The 20124-nt window shown below is 40.0% G+C and overlaps 2 protein-coding genes across 3 annotated transcripts in view; one reads left to right on the forward strand and one right to left on the reverse strand.

The window, feature by feature from the left end:
- The window catches only part of ARHGAP28 (Rho GTPase activating protein 28), a 57602-nt gene extending 44118 nt beyond the window's left edge, over positions 1-13484 (forward strand). For both annotated transcript variants that reach the window (XM_083450134.1, XM_083450135.1), the window contains exons 9-15: positions 1357-1519; positions 2593-2675; positions 4380-4577; positions 6254-6397; positions 7487-7611; positions 8068-8126; positions 9127-13484. In XM_083450134.1, coding sequence (XP_083306260.1) covers positions 1357-1519; positions 2593-2675; positions 4380-4577; positions 6254-6397; positions 7487-7611; positions 8068-8126; positions 9127-9218 — 864 coding nt within the window. In that variant the 3' untranslated portion in view covers positions 9219-13484. The remainder of the gene's footprint in view (positions 1-1356; positions 1520-2592; positions 2676-4379; positions 4578-6253; positions 6398-7486; positions 7612-8067; positions 8127-9126) is intronic.
- A 1580-nt stretch (positions 13485-15064) lies between these two features.
- Positions 15065-20124, reverse strand: part of LAMA1 (laminin subunit alpha 1) — an 86281-nt gene continuing 81221 nt past the window's right edge. Inside the window, exons 60-63 of the mRNA XM_083449974.1 lie at positions 19461-19614; positions 18515-18648; positions 16323-16545; positions 15065-15416 (exon numbers count right to left, since the gene is read on the reverse strand). Coding sequence (XP_083306100.1) covers positions 15256-15416; positions 16323-16545; positions 18515-18648; positions 19461-19614 — 672 coding nt within the window. The 3' untranslated portion in view covers positions 15065-15255. The remainder of the gene's footprint in view (positions 15417-16322; positions 16546-18514; positions 18649-19460; positions 19615-20124) is intronic.

Below are 20124 nucleotides of genomic sequence, written 5' to 3' on the forward strand. Positions count from 1 at the left end.
AAAAGAATGAAGACAAAATACTTAGGAGACAAGGTTTCATTGTTGAAGAGCAGCTATTGACACTGAAAATGCAAGCTGGCAACCGAGTGAGGTGGATGCTCCTCACCAAGGCCTCAGCTCCTGAGCAGCTGGTCATGGGATTTCAGATTTTTGAAGAAGGACCAGATGCATACTGCCCTGGCTGTTACATGGAGGAGGAGAAGTCGGACCCGTTTCCACACATGACTTCTCATTCACTTCCTCGGCACCTTTGGCCTCTAACTGCTTGAGGCACAAATCTTGAAATATTTTACTAATTTTTTATAATCATCCCTGACCTTTAATTTCCCTACATCAGTATGAGATGTGCAGTAACCACCCTTTTGTAAATTCTTCTTTAAGCAATTTTAATATTTAACGATGAATTTAAGACCAGCATGTAAAATCTAATCCTGCTCATAACAACCCTACCAAAACTCTTTATTTTATTTTCCCCAAGCTCCCTCCCAACCACCACACAAAGTCAGACTGTTGCTACACATTGTGTCTTTTGAGAACGATTAGCGAATACAGTTTTAAGTTGTCCTTTGGTCGTGGTGTTTTTTTAAAAAAATTACTTACAATTACTAGCAGGGTAACATGACTAGTTTTTTAAATTTATACATACATGGTTTTGAAGTGGTTACATGAGAGTCATCAGAATTCCATTCTAGGCCACATAACTTTCCAGATGCATTTCAGCCCATGCCAGCGACATAAATTTTTATGTTTTGGTTTGTTTGTAATCAGTTTCCTCCCTGCATTTTTTCTCCTTAAAAGGCACAATTAAAGCCCTTGTCTTTCTTTTGTTTTTAGCAATGTTGTCTGGTTTGTTTTGGAAGGACCCAGCCAGCTTATGTCACTGTGACTGCACACATTTTCTGTCTTAGTGGTGTGGGGAATAAAAATATTTGGGATTTGTTGCCCGAGTCCCAAGTTGTAGTTCCCTTGTGCCTAGTATTTATTGTTTTGGCACATAAAGGGTGTGTCCTGAGGGCTGTGTCTAATTTCCTCCATGTACCGACCACCCCTGAATTGGAACATCTGCCACCTACCAACAAAAGCATGTTAGTCTGCATTTTGACAGTTAACAGCTGAGAATTACGGCTTTGTTTTTTTAAAAAGCTACCTAAATAGGTACTAGATCATATTCAAGCCATATAAGATGATTTTCAGAAGCTTAAATTTAATAAGAGAAAGATTTGTTTATTTTTATTCTAGTGTTTGCTTTGATTCAGGATGTTACATTCTTGCCAAACAGGATATGGCAAAATTAAAAAGGCAGAATTCTCTTTATTAGCAGTAATTTATAAATGCCATTTTTGCCTTGTCCTGTAGAGCCTTCGCCAAGAAATTGAAGCAAAATTTGATGAAGATACATTTGACTGGGATCAGGTACGCAACAATGATGCAGCAGGTCTGCTGAAGATGTTTATACGAGACCTTCCAAGCCCACTCTTCACGGTGGAATATCTGCCTGCTTTCATCACATTAGTGGAAAGTAAGTAGAGAGGAATTAAAGTTGTTGAATTGTTGTTTTTCAAAGCAAGTCAGAGGGAGCAGGAAAAACTTCATACATTGTCTCTGCATCCTCCAGTCAATATAAGACCCTGAATACAGACCATTTGAAGACTTAAATCTGCCAGAAAATGGCAATCCCAATATATATTTACAGAGATGAGTTTATATGGTGAACTGAGACTAACAGAACAATAAATCTATGACCTAATGATAACTGGGGCCTGAACACCGTTAAACAATGTGACACACACAAAAATATTTGAAAGTGAATTATCTTGTTTTACCTTGAGACTGATATGTGCTTTGAACTACAGGGCAGGCTTTCTGAGATATCAAAGAAGAGTTGATGGGAAGCCTGCAGTGAAAGAGGTCCTGCTCATGACCCAAAGGATAAAGTATGAAGGGAATTTGTCCCTGAATACAAGTCTTCCTTCTAAGAGACTTGCTCCTTTGAAAACCAGAACATTTTCTGATTTAATTTATGTAGGATTATCAGCCTGATAGCGTGTGTAAAGAAGAGAGAGAATGTTTACTCTTGAGTAAATCCCACTTAGTTTTTTGGGGACTTACATTCAAGTAACTGGGTTGCAATCAACTAACTTTTACTCAGAGTAGACATGCAGAAATTAATAGACTTGAGTTAATCGTGGCTGTTAATTTCAATGGGTAAAAGTTCGTTTAATACAACCTGCTGTGTGTGGGATTAAATTGAGAGATTAAATGCAGAGCTAAGGAGATCACTCTGTCAGCTCAAGCATTTCTGTTTGCCTGGGGGAATGATTTCCCCTGTCCTCCCCCCTTGTGTGCTTCTGGGAGTTTCCTTTCCCACCCTCCTCCGCCAGTTTGGGGTGTGTGGGTGCAGAGGGAAGAAGGGGTAAAGTTCAGTTGTACTAGAAGATGACATTGCATGGGCTTTTGCATCCAGCCCAAAGCCAGTATCTTAGGTATTGCGGTAACTTTTTTTAATAAAAAAAAACCCAAATATAAATATAAAGTGTTGGCTTTCCCCCAGATGGTTCTTTAACAGACTCTCCCCCATCATTTTATTCTTAGAAATCTCCAAAGTCAAATTACAGCTGCAAGCTTTGCATTTGCTGATCATGTTGCTTCCCGATGCCAGCAGGGACGCAGCCAAGGTAGGCACGTTGCTCAATGAGGTTTGCCATCTGTATTTGTTTATTTTTAAACGAGCCAATTCTATATGTAGAACCTAGAAGCAAAAACTCCCCAAACTTGTCATTTTCCTTTCCTCAGCTCGGGAAAAGGCTTTCCTGTGGGGAAAGCGTAGAGAAGGCTAGTTGAATTATTTCTGTAATTAATGGAACTCCTTCTTTCGCAAGCTTACAAAAATGCTCCGCAGCAAGGACTCTCAGTTTCTACACACAAGCACACACACCCCCCCCCCAGCACGCATGTAAAATGGCTGAAGCCCACCAGTCACAAAATAGTGATGCAAGGGCAGAGTCAGTCACAGATTAGTGGCAAATGAAGACAGTTTGGCATAATCAGCAGACAGTTACTGACATACAGTGGTACCTCGGGTTAAGTACTTAATTCGTTCCGGAGGTCCGTTCTTAACCTGAAACTGTTCTTAACCTGAAGCACCACTTTAGCTAATGGGGCCTCCCGCTGCTGCCGCGCTGCCGCTGCATGATTTCTGTTTTCATCCTGAACCAAAGTTCTTAACCCAAGGTACTATTTCTGGGTTAGCGGAGTCTGTAACCTGAAGTGTATGTAACCTGAAGCGTATGTTACCCGAGGTACCACTGTAATTGTCTACTCATATCTAATTCACCATTGGAAATTGCTAAATTATTTGCCACAGCATTTTTTTTTGGCAAGGAGTTCCATAGATCCAGTTTTTCTCACGCTAAGCACAAACCTTTGCTCTGAAGGTATTGTGACTCTGCTTCCCAATTTACAAAGAATGTGTTCATGCAGAGACTCTTAAGTGAAGGCCTTTTATATGTTTTTGCCCTTTCCACTGTCACATACCTTTCGATGTGTTTTTAACTGTCCTGTAATTTCTCCTCCCCTTCTTTTTTCACACCCAGTTTTTAACTTTGCCCCACAACCCAAAATACTTTTGTTTGTTATTATTATTAATAATAAATATCAACCTTTGATTTCACTTTCTAAATTCCTTCAGCCACTCTAGTCCTTTCTCCTCAAAGGAGGAGAGACCTCCGTTCCCTCCTCTCCCCTGGAACTTCTTCGTCTCCCAGCCACCCTTTCGTCAGCATGCAAGGAGGTGCTGTCCTTGGTCCAATCAAAAGGCTATAGCATGGCTGTGGTGGCAAGAGAGGAGGCACTGGGAGGCTGTGGCAGCACTCAGCCCCACCTGAAAGTGGCCCAGATCCCACCTGTATATCCACTGTTTTGGAAACATATCTTTACACAATATGTTTAGTGGAAGTACATGCAGGTCGAATTGAATAACTTGTTAAATAACATCAATGGCACCTTGATTTGCTATTCATGAACAACTGTGCACGCTAATTAATTCCAGGCATCCTTTGATGTTTATTTAGCAAGTGCCACAATGCAGTACTGAACTACGCATAATTAAATCCATTGAAAAGGCACCCTTAGCTTATGTGTAACTCAGTAGAACATGAGACTCTTAACCTCAGGCTCATGGGTTCAAGCCCCATGTTGGGCAAAAGATTCCTGCATTGCAAGAGGCTGGACTAGATGACCCTCACAGTCCCTTCCAACTTCCAATTCTATGATTTACTTTGGCTAAACCGAATAAAATTAATAGCTATGCAGATCAGGAAACACCCTAAAGGGTCTCTGTGATCCAGTAAATTGAGTCTGAGTAGCCTTCTCTCTACTAGGCCCTTTTACAGTTCTTGAAGAAGGTGGTTGCAAATGAAAGGAAAAACAAAATGACTTTATGGAATGTATCCATGATTGTTGCCCCAAACCTCTTCATCTACAAAGGCAAACGTGCAAACCAAGAAGAGATGCTAGCAGCAGCCACTACAGCACATGTCGTGAGACTTTTGATTAAATATCAGGATATCCTGTGGATGGTAAGCAAAAGTTTTTATTCTGTCTTATTATTAAGGTTAAATAGACTTATCACATCTCCTTCGTAGAGCTCCTGTGATTTTAACTGATGGGTGCTGGGCAGAATCCAACTGACACATATTTTCAAAACATGGAAATGCATTGATGTAGAATGCTTGTGGAGTTTATTCCTTGTTTTTTTTGAAGGCACCCCTGTATCGGGTAGTTTTTCATATCTGATGTTTTATTATGTTTTTATATGTACTGGAAACTGCCCAGAGTGGCTGGGCTGTAAATAATAACATCAATCAATCAGTCAATCAATTAATCAATTATGGAAGCAAACTCTGAAGTAGCTCTGCCAAAAAGGTGATAAAACTGATGCTAGAGAATATGCTACCTTGATAACTCCAAGCAGTTAAGAATGTTTATACTGATTTTTTTTTAATGGATAAAATTCTGTTACTTGAAAAATATGGCAGCTAGGGCTTAATTTAAAATAGTTCTTTTTGTAAATTAAGATACGAATGAATTTCCATACAGGTATAGCTTTCCCACTTGCAGGATTTCCAGATTACTCCTGTTGTTGTTGCACAGCAATATACTGGCTTTTCTATATACTGGTCTCTGCATACCAGATGAACATTACGGTACTTCTCCAGATTTGATTTAAATGACCATGTTTCTTGACCAAGAAGATCCACTTTTGAGGATCATCAATGATGCCTTGTTTCTGAACAGTCTAGCTGGCAAGAGAAAGCACCTCTGAGCATATACTGAGTACCATTTTCCAGTAGGAAAAAAAAACAGGCTTCATGCCAGCTTAATCTCTGTTCTCTGTCTTGCAGTCTTGGAGACCCTTGCAAATGCATCGTCTCTATTTTTACAAATGCTAATTTCAGTTTCATAGAAGTCTCGTGCTGAGGCGGCTAATTTTTCATACAAGCTGAACAAGTCCAGGCTGAGAACTAATGCAGATATGTTTAGTAATTTCACAGAAATAGAGACCGAAGTGCAAAATATAAAGCACACAGAGCATTTATAGGCAAACTATTTCTTTTAAAGTACCGTAATTAATCAGGGGAACAGCTGTAGTAGAGGCACACATGAAAGATATATTTGTTAAAGCTTCTTTCCCTTAGTATTTAGCAAGGATTTGGGAAACCTAAGGCAGGAAGTCTGAGAAGCTGGAAGAATGATAACCCAGTAGTGACAAGCATTTTTCATCTATAATCTCTTTGATTTGTCATTATGCAAGACCATGAAGGCTGGGCTTGATCCACCTTGTTACAAATGGGACTTTTGAAGCTTTGTAATAAGTGCACTGTTAGCATGTCAAACTATTGGTACGTTCAAGAACTTTGCAGCAGGAAAAAGGCTTAAAAGGGGATATTGCAGGAACTCACCACCCTTCTCTGTAGAGAATTAAGAAGCTGAATAAGTAGATTTACAGCCAGAACTGTTACTTCAATTTCAGGGATGAAAGCTATGATTGATGAGATAGTGCAGAAAATGCCACTTAAGATTCTGCATGCTTCTTTTCAGGAAGTTGAAATGAGACCTCTGTTTTCAAGATTGAACACTGGGATTTTCTACAGTAGGATTATGTTCCAGGAGTGTGTGTGTGCACTGGGGTGGAAAGGCTTTTAGGAAGTAATTTGTAATGCAGACTCAGTTTTATTTTCTCCCTTCTTTTTAGGTTCCAACATTTCTGATATCTCAGGTGAGAAAGATGAACGAAGCTGCCATAAACAATACAAAGAGGCAGCTGATGTTTGACAAGGGTGTGCGAAGGCTATTGAGAAGAAAAACTATGGAACGGGAGAGGCCTGAAAGAACGGAGGTGGTATTAATATTTCTACTGTTTGTGGTGGTTAGTTAGTTGCATTTATTTCTTTTAAATAAAAACTATGCCAGAGGCAGTTTGTAACAATGGCATTAAAAGAATGTGATACAGGGAAGGCTGTTCTAGGGCTTTATAGGATGAAGCCAACACAATGAATTGTGCCAGTGGCAAGGCTTTTCAACCACTGAAGGACAGATGTACAGTGGTACCTTGGGTTCCGGAGGTCCGTACTTAACCTGAAACTGTTCTTAACCTGAAGCACCACTTTAGCTAATGGGGCCTCCTGTTGTTGCTGCGCCGCCGGAGCCCGATTTCTGTTCTTATTCTGAAGCAAAGTTCTTAACCTGAAGCACTATTTCTAGGTTAGCGGAGTGTGTAACCTGAAGAGTATGTAACCCGAGGTACCACTGTATTATAATTCGGGCATGAACCCCGTACAGAGGGCTCCAAGTGGAGTCTGAGACATCAGCTGGAGCCTAGGACATGCCTCGGTGTCTTCCTTCAGCGCTTTCCTTGCATGACTCCTGCTCAGTGTTTTTGTTCTGTGTGGTTTTGCCCTTCTTAAGCATTGTTTTATTTTGCTTCTGTATTTTTTTAAATTGCTTTTAAGGTTTTTGTTGAATTTTTTTTTTAAAACTTACATTAGCTGAATTGTTTTCTGTTGCTATCTGCTTGGGGGGGGGGTTTCTCTAAAATGCAGGGTATAAAGTGTTAAAATATGAATGAGTTAAGTAATTAAGAGCCACCAACAGTCTACTCAAATGGCCCAGACATGCCTTAATTTATTTCCAGGCAGTGCAGTTCTACTGGGCTGGTAGTGGCTGACACACCAAATCAAAGTTCTGCTTGGGCTTGGGCTCCATAGGGCAAAAGGTGGGAGGGGGAGAACAACCTATCTCTGGCCCCACCCCACCCCCAGGTTCCTTTTAGAGTCTTTTTCATTGGTCCCAGGGCTTTTCAGAAAATGAAAGCTAGCAGCTATCCCACATTATATTAGATGAATGGATGGTACTGCCTTTGAAAAGGATTCTTTGCCCAATCAATTTGTTGACTTTAGCAAGTTGTTTTTCTCCTCTGTTTCTACAGTCTGATATACCAGAAGGGGTGATAAGAGTTCATGCTCCATTGCATTCAAAAGTCTCTATGGCAATCCAGCTGAACAATCAAACAAAAGCCAAAGATATTCTGGCACGGTTTTACTGTGAAAACAGGTGAGTAAAAGCAAGAAGATGAGCAACAGCTCATGGGAAGATTTTGGAAGAGAACCATACTATTCTTTTCATTATTCCAACTTGAGTTTTATCTAACTGTGTGAGGCTCGAGAGAAGCTTCCATTCATTCTTTACATTCTTCTGAATGGTTATACATGCAAGTTTCACACAAGCAAGAGCTGACAAGAGTCAGGCTAATGTAAAACGACCAGGTGATTGCTTTGCCGGCACACAGTTTACAGCCCAATTTGTTTTCACCAGTCATCAAACAACTTCCAATAATTTGTTGGCTTTGAGCAACAAACAACAACAGCTGAGACCATTATGGAAGACAGAAAGGTGATGCAAGCCCATCAGGGCACTCCGTAGGTGGTTAAAATCCCGTCAGATTAAACTTTACCACTACCAGCAGTCTTAGGATATGATTGTTAATGTTTTGTTTGTTTTCTTTTGTAGCCACGGATCATCAGAGAAGATGCAGATTCAAAGTTTACATGAAATCGGAGGAAATATAGGTTAGTGCTTAAATCGAAACAGTAACAACCTTGTCTTCTAGACTGGCTTTTTAGATATGTGCCTAAAGTCAACTGTGATGAGCAGCAAGCAAGGCAGAGTCATCTAGCTTTGCCAGGCAAAACTGACCCATGAGCCACATACTACTGAAATAATGGAACCATGGGGTAGCATTAAAAGTCTCATTCTGCTGCCTCATGTATAGCTCACCATGAAAGTACTCCTGCCAGTACTCTAGCTAGAGTGGGTAATAAAAGCACCTGCCCAAGGCCCCAACTGAGTAGGGACAAAAATGGGTATTAAAAAATCTAATTATTTCAATAATTATTAAAGTAAAGTCAAATTTACATAATGTTGTAAAGATAGGTTTTGAATGTGAAAGATGAAAACAAATAGAACTTCTTGCTCACAGGCTTTGTTGAGGGACAGGTAGGAAGAGTGCAATTTTTCATTTGTGTCTGCAGAAACACCCTTAAGACCTTTACGTATGTTCCATTTATTGCACAGAAAATGAATTTCTTCTCCCTTATGCCCCAACCCCCCTGTCTTCCCTAAAACCTAAAATGTGATTGGAACACATTTAAACTGTTTAGAGAGTCCCCAGTTCAAACAGAAACTACAAGGCCAGCAGATAAATATTTGTGGCGTTTACTGCAGTTATGGGAGTTCCTGTACCCTAATGGTTTTACTGCATTTTGAGCATCATTCAAAGGCAAAAGGAGATATTTCAGGAAATGTAGAATTCACACATTACAGCTATGGAGGATTTATATTGGAACAGGGAGAAGGAAATCTGTGGCCTTCCAGTTGTTGTTGGACTGCAGCTCTTGTCATCCTTGACTATTAGCCTTCTGATGGAGGCTGACGGCAGTTGTACTCCGAGCAGTATACAGCGTGCTACAGGTTCCCCGTCCCTGAATGAAAAAATTGAGTTTATAAAAATCTACCACAGCTTATAAACAAAGCTAAAAACTTTTTTAAAAAATCCTATGTTTTTTTCAGGACAGCACTGTTTGGATCCAGATGCTTACATGCTAGATGTTTACCATGCAAATCCTCAAGCGGAATGGGTGATAAAACCAAAAATAAGTTGAAACTTGTAAAAAGACACCTTGGCAAATCACTTCTGAAAATGCCAAAAGGATGGTTGAAAAGCTTCCACATGAAGAAGAGCCATCTTGCTAAGGATGAAACCAAAGTAGTTGCTACTCTGCATGATCTTCTGAACATATTTTATAACACTGTCCCTTCCAATGCATCATACAACCCAACCTTAGGGTTTGTTATAATAATTTATTTTGAAATGAGTACATTTTAATACTGGTTTTACTGGTGCCTGTTTCAACTGACATGAAGGAATATAGATAGAACTTTTTGTTTAACAGAATATAAAAACTGGATTTTTTTCCCCTATCTTGCCACCTGCCTTTTATATGGAAGAAATTCTGAGGCCTCGCAGGAGACAAAGGATGAACCACTAATAACAAGATAGTCAAAGGAAAAGAGGAAGTATCTTTCAATATGGAAAAAGGCAGTGCCAAAATTCTGTGACAACTTATTCATGTTGAAAGGAAAGCTTTTATTGTCAACTGTTAATACCTGTGCCTCAGTTCTTATTACTACTGCCAATGAGAAGGGGGAAACTACTGTGTAAAGGCATTTTTTTTTTACTGTTAATTTACTGTGCATGTATATAAACATATAGCTATTCAGCATTTTAATGGCATTTCTCTGACTTTACCAATGTTCAAATTAATGTGTAACAAATAATACAAGTTGATTTGTAACACATTCATTTCACATACTGTGCTATTGATTGAGCTACACGTGAACCACTTGGAAAGAACTAAATGATAGATGGAGGCCTTGATTGTTCATGAAATTTTCAAGTCTGCTTTAAAAAACCAGCCATACTGTTAAGCATTCTCAGCCTATGAGATGTGATGTCTTATTTGATGAGTGCCCATTCCTCCTTTTATTTCTTTTGCCTTTTAATTTTGAACCAACGGTGTTTAAAACAATGGCTTCTCTTTCACGTTTTTAGAAATATGGGAGAAGTGATCTTAGATTCTTTTAATCAGAGTCTTAATGAAGTGTGGTTTTAGTAAGAGGCATTTTAGACCATTGGTTTTCATCTGTTGGGTCAGGGCCCATTAGTGCAGAAGTAGATGTTTCAGATTGCAGCTCTCATCAGCCACTGCCAGCATGATCAATAGCTTAAGGATAATAGAAGGTGTAAGTTCCACATTGGCTACCCCTTCACTATCAGGTCCCAGCCTGATCTAAGATGGGTCACAACTGCAGCACTATCACCATACAAATATATGGATAAAAAAGAGAAATGAGTCCCCAGAGACGTTATATTAAAGGTCTCAAAACATTGAAGGCTACTTGTATAAACTTTGGGGAAATCCAGACAACACTGAGCACTTTTAACTGGAGAATTGAGTATGTGTTTAAATCTCTTGAATAACAAGAAAAAGAAAAGTGCCTAATGTTGGCTGAATCAGGCCTTGAATTAAGTTGAATTAAATAGATTTAGGGATAAATTTGGATGTCCAATGAGAGGTATTAACTGACTGATGGTTGCAATAGGAGGCTAGTTCTGCAGCATGAATCTATATTTCCATTTTTATTCCTATCTGTAGAAAGATTTTTGTGGGTTTTTTGGTAAACCTCATAAGATGCAAAGCAGAATCTCATTTAAATTCAAATACTTACTGCACAGTTAATTCAATGTGGTTTGCTTTTCTCTTAAAAAGCTGGGCTGTGGGCCATGGAAAGGAAGAAGGGTGGGTATTTTGAGCTATAACTAGCAAGTGCACTAACTCAATAGGCCTCGGCATAGTTTTCCCCCGGATGGCATTGAACAATGGGAATGCCATTGATTTCATTAAATGAAATCAATGTAGCATATATTGATGTGGTAACTTTTGGATATAGGGGAACAATTCAAAACATTTAGAGGGATATTAGGCAGAGAAGGCACAAAGTTTACACTCTGTAGGCTGTATCCAATGCTGCACCAGCAGGACTCTCCTTATGTGCTGATTATGAAGGCATGCAGGAGTTGGAGGGGACAGGAGAGAAAGCTCTGTTGTGTGCCCAGGAGTGAGTGGAGAGCCTGTGATTGTACAAAACAGAATAAATGTCTTAAAAGGCTTCTCAGCCTTTCGGCTAAGATCAAGCAAAGTACTGGAACATTCTATAACAATCAGTTGCTCATGTCTTAACAGTGCAAACTACCTCATTGTATTTTTTTTATAGACTAATACATGCTCAGCACCTTTGCATTTAATCTGAAAGGACCCAAATACCCAGTCTGCCCTGATCAGCTGTTCATTGGGGTGGGCGGATTTCACCAGCCCCTTCCCCACTACATGTGATCAGTGCTAACTGAACTTCTCCTCTGGAGGTGTGCATACAGCTTGGGGGCAAAATGTGGGGACATTCAGCTTGTGGGTTCTACTTTCCCTTCACTACAAGCTTACTGAGCTATTATTAATTTTTATTTGCATGTATGAACCTGTGCTAAATTGCCACAGGAGTGAAAGGCAAGGTTAAGAGAATGCATTTTCCGCTCTTGACTCTACCTTTCCAACCTGGTCTTTTTTGATGTTCATGTTTTATAGCTTATCTGTGTGTTTTTAACAGCCGAAGCTCTTTTCCCTTCAGTGTCATGAAGTGCTATCTGGTTCACACAATGGTTGTCTTTTATCTAACTACCCAACTTTCAATCAGCTGGAACTATATCAGTGTTTATTTCCTGTGCCACTATTTGCCTCTCTGCACATGACCAAGTATTTTCCACCAGTGCTTCTTTCCAATGCTTTCCATTTCAGTTTGTCAACTACTCATATCTGTATGGACATGGAAAGAGCCATCTTCCCATATTTTCCTTTTTACCCTATGGAAGATTTGAACCCAGTTTCTCAACTGAGCCATTCACTTTCCACAACAGGATCAGGGTCAAGATGGGGCAGCACAACTGGAAAGGTGCTGTGCCAACCACACTTGCCTCTTCTAACCTACCCCACAGTGCATCAGAAACTACAAAACTTTCCTCAGTGGAAGACAGACACTGGGATGGAAGTAAACATATACTCTAGAGCTCTAGCTGTCAATTTGGTCAGTTCTTAAGCTGCAAAGGATACTCTCCCATTGCCAGTTAAAGGACCCCAGGAGAGGTGGGCAAATTATTCTCATAATCAAGCCAGCTTTGTTCTTTTTATAAACACTAACAGCCTTGCATACCTGGCATTCCCTAGGAATTCTGAGGAACCAAAAAAAATCACTGCAGTTCTGACATCAGTGGTTAAAATAAGTGCAGTTTTAAAAGGTTCACGAGGCCATCTTGATTCATCTAACATGGATGAAAAAGCCTGCTCCTTGATCTCAGGAAGCATCATGCAAAATTTGGTTACGATATCTTAACAACTTTCCAAAATGTATAGTAGACACATACACCCCTTTAAGTTGCAAGCAAACAGTATCACTTGTACCATATATTATCTTAGGTGGAAAGTGAAATTGGGGTAATGTTCCTAATGGTGCTTATCCCCACAACCCAATTTCCCCCCACCTATCATATAGGCCCCAGAATAGAGAGAAGCAAGTAAAGAGAAACAAACAGCAGGTACAGCTAGTGACCTGCACCTACACACTGCTGTTGTCCTGGCTGCATGAAGGCAAGTGTGCATTGGCTGCTCTTTTCCTCAAATTCATTTGACAGAAGGCAAAGATGCCCCACCCCAGATTCTAATATTTGTATAGCTGCAGGCATTCCCTTCTATTGCAACATCCATTTTTCTATTATATAGGGAGGGGAAACTATCATTCTGCAGTTTTTATGAGTTCTTTTCCATGGTTAAATCTGGACTTTAGCTAACGTTTAACGTGTTAAGTAAGTGTCTTAAGTATTGTACTAGATTAAAAAAACCAACCTCTGCACTTTCATTTCTGTTCATACTGAATTCAGCTGGAAGCTAATGTCAGAGGCATATCACTTTTTAAAGCAGTCCTTTAAAAATAATAATACTCTAGTAGTATTTAAACACTCCTTTAAAATGAAATCTGTTAGCATTTGTTTTCATTGACCATCTGTTGTGAATGTTTGATTACAGCATTCTGACTAAACACAGAGGATTTAGAAAGTAGAGCATGTGTGTACTTAATTCAGGAAAACAATTAAAATGCTATCAACTAAACCTCTTACATTCTTTCTTGCATCTTGTATTTAAAACATGGCTTCCTGAAAATGAGTGACTTAAAAGTGAAATGCATAAAAAGGACTTGATATATAGGCCTACTTAGATTAATCTTGTATTCCTAAACCAAATAAATAAGATATTTTGTTGTGTCTTGTTTGTGTATTAGATGGCCAGGATTTTTGCAGGCATGAAAATGTTGTCTTATGCTTGAACAATTAATCCCAGTGAATTTACTTAATGGTTCATGATGTGATCTGCTACAAAGAAAACCAACCTACACTTCAAAATCAAACAAAAATGCCTATCAACTCCTTAAAAGGGGCTTTAAGAAGACATTAAGCTTTCCAAATTAGTTGAGTGCTCCCAGAATAAATTTAGATTCCAACAACTATTACAGACTTTGGCTGCCACCCTAACCATGTTGACTCAGATGGAAGTCCCATTGAATTCAATGGGGTTTACTGCCAGGTAAGGGGTTAGGATTGCAGCCTCACTTCTGGAAACCAGTGGTCTCATATCAGCTGCATTAAGCATTATTAAGTCTTCTGAAGGAAACATGGGTGCTTTACTAATTGATAACTAGAAACTATAGTTATAAAACCAAGTAAGAATGAAGTAATCCAAATAAGATTTTTTACCTTTTGTATCTTCTAGTCCACTTCAAAAAGTGAACCAATGACACCAGGCTATATGGATGACCTGCCAATCAGAGGCTTCCAGAACGCAGTACATGAGATCTGTGGGCCTCAGTTGTTACAAATGCTCTGGAGAGGGATGTAAAACGTTGTTAACAGAAAAACAGCACTGTCTGCAACTCATTCCCAGAACACAGCAAGTATAAATAGCTCAGTTGGTAGAGCATCAGGGTTGTGGGTTCCAGCCCCACATTCAGCAAGATTCCTGAACTGCAGGGGGGTTAGGCAAGATGACCTTTGTGATCCCTCCCAACTCTAGGATTCTGTGATGAAGATCTGTTGTCCAGGCTTCTCCTTAGCACAATAGTTTTCTATTTGCAGGACATTTTTGTGGGAGAACATTCAAACATGCAAACCTCCACACCTACAATCCTAAATGTTATCTAGTCCAGGGGAAAGTTGCACCATGCGATTCTGCTGATTGCCAACTCTCTCGTCTGTCTGTGACAAGGGCTGCAGAAGTGCACAGCACCAACAGGAACCTTAGCATTATGCCTCCAGTGCTTTCATTACAATATAAATGGGGAGCATCTGCATAGCAAATGGCCACTAAGGATATGCACTTGCTTCAGCATAGGTCAAGTAGAACTGGCTCTGCAACCTGGCCCCTCTCTAAGTGTTAGGGAGCAATTTACATATTCAGCTTCCAGCTGAGCTTCTTTTCTATACAGAATACAAATTACTAGCAGCATTACCAGTGTGAAGGTTTCAGCGGTAGCGTTCAGATGTGATTTACTGAAATGCTACGGTCAGAATCTGTTCAAGATTTTAGCATTGACTTCCTACTAAATTCCTCCAGCTTGTGCCTTTACCTAACATTTTTTCTGAGTCACATTTTACAGCTACAAAACACACACAACCTGAAATAATGTTTTACTGCATGGTGCCCCATTTTATAGCTTTATTATAGAAAAACCAATATATGCCAAATGAAATACTGTCAAACAAATCAGCAGAAGATACACTGTAAACACTTTGGGTGGGGGTGGGGAGAGAAAGAAACAAATTTCACCCAAAATGAAAACCAGTACTCAATGCTGTTAACATTTTAGTAGAGGTATCTGTTGTACAAAGAGACTTTAAAAATTAAATGTGGTATCGTAGAAGTTCTGGTTAAAAACAGTTGTCCTGAGTTGGAAAATACATGGATATCGCTGAGACCAGGATTATCATTAAAAACATTTTCCCTCCATTAAAAACAGATGAAACATCTAAAGATGGACCGTTCACTGTTCAGCCCCAGGGCAGGAATGTGGAAAAACTCCATGCAGGTCAAAGGCTTCACTGAAGTCAAAGGCTTCTGCCTGTTGGCTTTTAAGCAGCATAAGGTTTCTCAAACACCCTCGGAATGAGCTCTTACTGGTCAAGCAGTTTTGTTTTGCATCAGCTAGAAAACAAATGAAAGAACACAGTGAGCCTGTTTGCTGTTAGGAGGAGATTAAAATTGTACATTAGAAATGGCTTGACAGCTTCCAGTAAGTCCTCAATTGTACACTACCAAGTAAAAAAAAACCCCTCACAGCCTGCAGTAGTTCCCCTCTCCCCTTTACCATCAACAGGATTTCCGTTGCAGGACCCAAGGGGTCTATGTGCACAAAGGAAACTCCAGACTAAAGGGCGGGAGAGAAACAGGCCTTCTGCCACAGCACTAGTTACCAGACAGCAATTTGGGAACTGTAGGGAGTGCCTATACCCATGATGGGTTCTAAATGGGCTTATAAAAAAAAAGGTAAAGGGACCCCTGACCTTTAGGTCCAGTTGCAGACGACTCTGGGGTTGCAGTGCTCATCTCGGTTTATTGGCCGAGGGACCCGGTGTACAGCTTCCGGGTCATGGCCAGCATGGTTCTGGCAAACCAGAACGGCGCACGGAAACGCCGTTTACCTTCCCGTCGGAGCGGTACCTATTTATCTACTTGCACTTTGATGTGCTTTCAAACTGCTAGGTTGGCAGGAGCTGGGACCGAGCAATGGGAGCTCACCCCGTTGCGGGGATTCAAACCACCGACCTTTTGATTGGCAAGCCCTAGGGTCAGTGGTTTAACCCACAGCGCCACCCGCGTCCCTTATACGTAGCTGCTAATTCATATGAAGCCCCAACCTGGCTTGAACCAGATTCTGAGGAGATGGGAAAATAAAGTATCAAGCAGGACATTCTCTAACTTTACCAACTTCATGCTGCTTTATGGCATTTGCGCCACCAGTCAGCCAGAACACAAACCAAGGGTGGGATGAAAATATAACGCGTAAAAAAATAATAATTCTGCATTTTGAAAATGAGGAAAGCAACATACCAGGATATCCTCCAACATAAATAGGGTTGTTCGTATCTGCAGAGGTGGAGTGTGTATGTGGATTGTCAGTCTGAACCAAGTTTCCATCAACTATCAAAGCAATACGATGCTTGCTTTTGTTTGCTTGGAGTTTATGCCACAGTCCATCACACAGACCAGTTGTGCCTTTGGGCTCATAGGTAGCTGTTATTCTACCAGCTCCGTTGTTGACACTGAATAAAACCTACACAGCAGCAGCCATGCAACAATAACAGAAGAAGGCAAGAAAAAGATTTGTTCTTTTAAATATAACAAATTTCTCAATAACGATGTGGGAAAGTTTTCATTTTACCAAATGGTTGGTAATTCATTCAAAGCTCACTGCCGGTCGCTTTGACAGCTGAGCAGTATGTAATGCCCAAGAGACTATTCCCTATCAGGAAGAGGCCAAACTAGCCTCCCAGGAGCCATCCCTATTTTTAGTGTCCTACCCAATTGCCTTTTCTAACCCAGGCTAAGGGTTTGTGATGGATCAACACTGTGCCTTGAAGGAGAACTCTAGCATGCGGGGTGCCTTCTCTCCTAGGAATTATTATGTTAGAAACTAAACTATTGCCTCATTTCTTCTATCTCCAGCTGATCCCTGTTCTCTGCAGGAAAGGGCATCTTGCACATACCACTCCACACAATGTCAGAATCAGGCCTTTAGTGTCGCAACACCTAACCTTTAGAAATCCATCCCAATAAATATCAGATACGTGCTACCTCTATTTTCCTTTTGGCATGTATTGAAGACTTTTCTCTTTCAACAAGCCTTCTAAGCAGAGATTCTTATCCCAGCTGGTGTCCGGATTTGGTCTGAAACTGTTTTCATCTACGTACTTGCTGTTAACTGGCTCTATGTGTGCAATTGTGTTGTATGTGTTTTTATTATATTGTGAGGTCACGTTGATATGCTGCATAGGAGGAAACTCATAAATGGGAATCACCACTGTCATCAGTCAAGATGGCTCCCTAAGGGGCTGGGGAGTTCCCATGCATGGCCTCCTTGGAATCTAGATAGATGCCAGCTGAAGGCTCATGCTGGGTGTGGGGTGGGGTGAAGCATTGCAATAGGCTTCCTTGGCAAGGCTAGTGTTACTGCTGCTACATCAACATCCTTCATATGAGTGTTTATTGGTGGGGAGAGGAGCCAAAGTGGCTGTGACTCACTAGTGACTAAGGAAAAGGCAGTTCTGGATGAGCACAAGCTAGCAGTAAGCAGGGCTGAATAGGACAACTGCACACTCTGGGCAGATCAGGTGGGAGGGCTGCCCCAGAGTTGGGGGCATCAGCAAAGCCCATATCTAATCCCCTGTACTTACCACGATGGAAAATTAATCTTTCTCCTGATCTAACAAAACTTTCTAGGAGGTAAAACCATGAAACAATTGTCCCCTTTTCTGACCTTCTGTGTGGAAACGTATTCATTAATGAATTTGCTCACACTCAAAAGCCTCCCCTCATCCCACTTAATATAAGCTGAAAAGCGCAAAGGAGAAAAAAGGGACAGAGAAAACAGAGAGAGGTAATAGAGGGTTCAAGTTATTCCACAAAAGCTTCGTTTAATGGAAAAAATTCCTAGGAACCTAAAATAGTACTTTGAAGATGGCTTCATTGAAACTGTTTAGATGTATTTTGACGGTTCTCAAGATGGTTTATGCTTTCCTTCATTTGCAATGTATTATCTGACAAAACAGCTTAAATAATTAAGTTTTAGGCTTCTCAGGTTTATTATGGATATATTTATAAAACGATAGCCATGGAATTTATGTCTAACGGGTGTTTTTTTTAAAAAAAACACCTTTCACATTTTTCATCATCTTATTTTAGAGACCTTAACTTCCTCATTGTTTAATTAAAGTCCCCAAATAGATGGTTGTGAAATAAGCATTATACTCAGAATGAGGCGAATGGGGAGGAAACACCCGTGTAGGAGAACACGGAAGTATGATTCACGGAGATAGCTAAAACATACTAGCTAACTAGCGGACAATCCTACATTCACAACAAATTCTGCATTCAACATTTTCCTGCCACATATTAATAACTGACCCAGCTTCTTCCAGCATTACACATTACATATGCATTCTCTTTGATTGTTATTAACAGACCCCTGCCAAATTTGTCAAGATTGATTCACAAGCACATTTTCACACGACCTTATAACTCACCTTGCCATTAACTATTTCCAATCCAATGGCATCTACTTTAGCGCTACTAATTCCCAGAAGAACTCCATTGAGAGCTGTTGTGCGGAACTCAAATGTAACATTAACGTCAGATCGGACTTTGTAGCCTTCCTTAACTATTTTAAAAGAGAGAGAAATAACAAAGTTGGGAGTCAGTAATCCTTCCTCTGATGTCATGTTCATATAGCGTTGCATTAGACGCAACCCAATATTTGCACCATACCCAAAGATGTAATTTTGATTATGTGGGTAAAAGTAGGTACACATTTGGACTGTGGAAGATACACACTGCTGAAAAGTTCTTGGGTAGTCACAATACAAATTACCGGTACTTCTCAGAACATATACGTGCATGATGCTGTTGTATTTTATAGTCTTTGGTTGTTTGTTAAATAGGGCTTTGATCGAATGGTGTGAAACCTATCTAAAAAAAGTCATTTCCCCTATTGCTGGCTGGGGCTGATGAAAGTTGTAGCCCAAAACATTTCAGGTACACCAGATAAGAATCCATTTTATTATAGATGAATGCCTTTAAAAAGTGGCTCAGAAACAGCTGTTGAGACAGGATGGGTTACCTCCTGACACACTTCCAATGTAAAATAATGGCTAAGTGGCTTGGTTTTGTAGGAGAAAGTATAAATTAAAGCTTCCTCTAAATTTTGCTATATCATAAAGCTTTTACTTGCTCCATGGTTAGTAATACAATTATTATTTTTCTTTCTGACCAATAAACAGTTACTTGAAATGTGATCAATTAAGTAATTATGTTTCAGAATTAAGCAATAGCTGTTTACATATTATCAGTAGGGAATCAGCAAAACTAGAGCAGGGGATCAATACAGGAGTGGAAGTGTAGAATAATGGAATATTACTGTATTATTTCATTTTTGCTTGGGGAAAAAGGTTTGCAAAACAATCTGTCGCTTACCAAGGGCAGCAAAACCACTTCCATCAAAAAACGTTCCTTCCTGGGCTGCAACGTAACATTTATTCACAGCAAAATTTGAGACTGGGCTCTCTTTGTCCATTTGTTTGCTATTAATGGTTACTCCACCAATGCATGCAGGGATACTGTGAGTAATCTGCAAACAATTCAGTGTCATGATTAATGCAGTACATACATCTCACACACATACACACTGCAAAACCTTACTGCTTCAGAACTGTAAATCACTGAAGATCAGGTTAGTAACACAGCTGTGAGCACATAAAAAGAAAAGAAACAGCATAAATGCACATAATGTGTGTCCAGACTGTAAACAAACCAAAGTGCCAGGGTGGTTAGTGAGCCAGACCAGCACTGAGGAGTCCAGGGTTCATGTTTTTACTAAGCAATGAAGGTTGCTGGGTAATCTTGGGCCTGTCACAGTCTCTAAGCCTAGCCTACTTCACAAGATTGTTGTGAGAATAAAATGGGGAGGAAAACCAGATATCTGAGCTTGAGCAAAAGGCAGAATAAAAAATGTAATAGATAAAAACAGAGCAAAATTTCCTACTTTTGGGCTGAAATGTGAATTTCTAAATTAAACTGAATCCTGTTATTAACTCCACAGCAGGAAAAACACATGCACAATACAAATACCTACATTTTT

The sequence above is a fragment of the Podarcis tiliguerta genome (genome assembly GCF_965153285.1).
Source record: "Podarcis tiliguerta genome assembly, chromosome: 7".
Classification (NCBI taxonomy): Eukaryota; Metazoa; Chordata; class Lepidosauria; order Squamata; family Lacertidae; genus Podarcis; species Podarcis tiliguerta.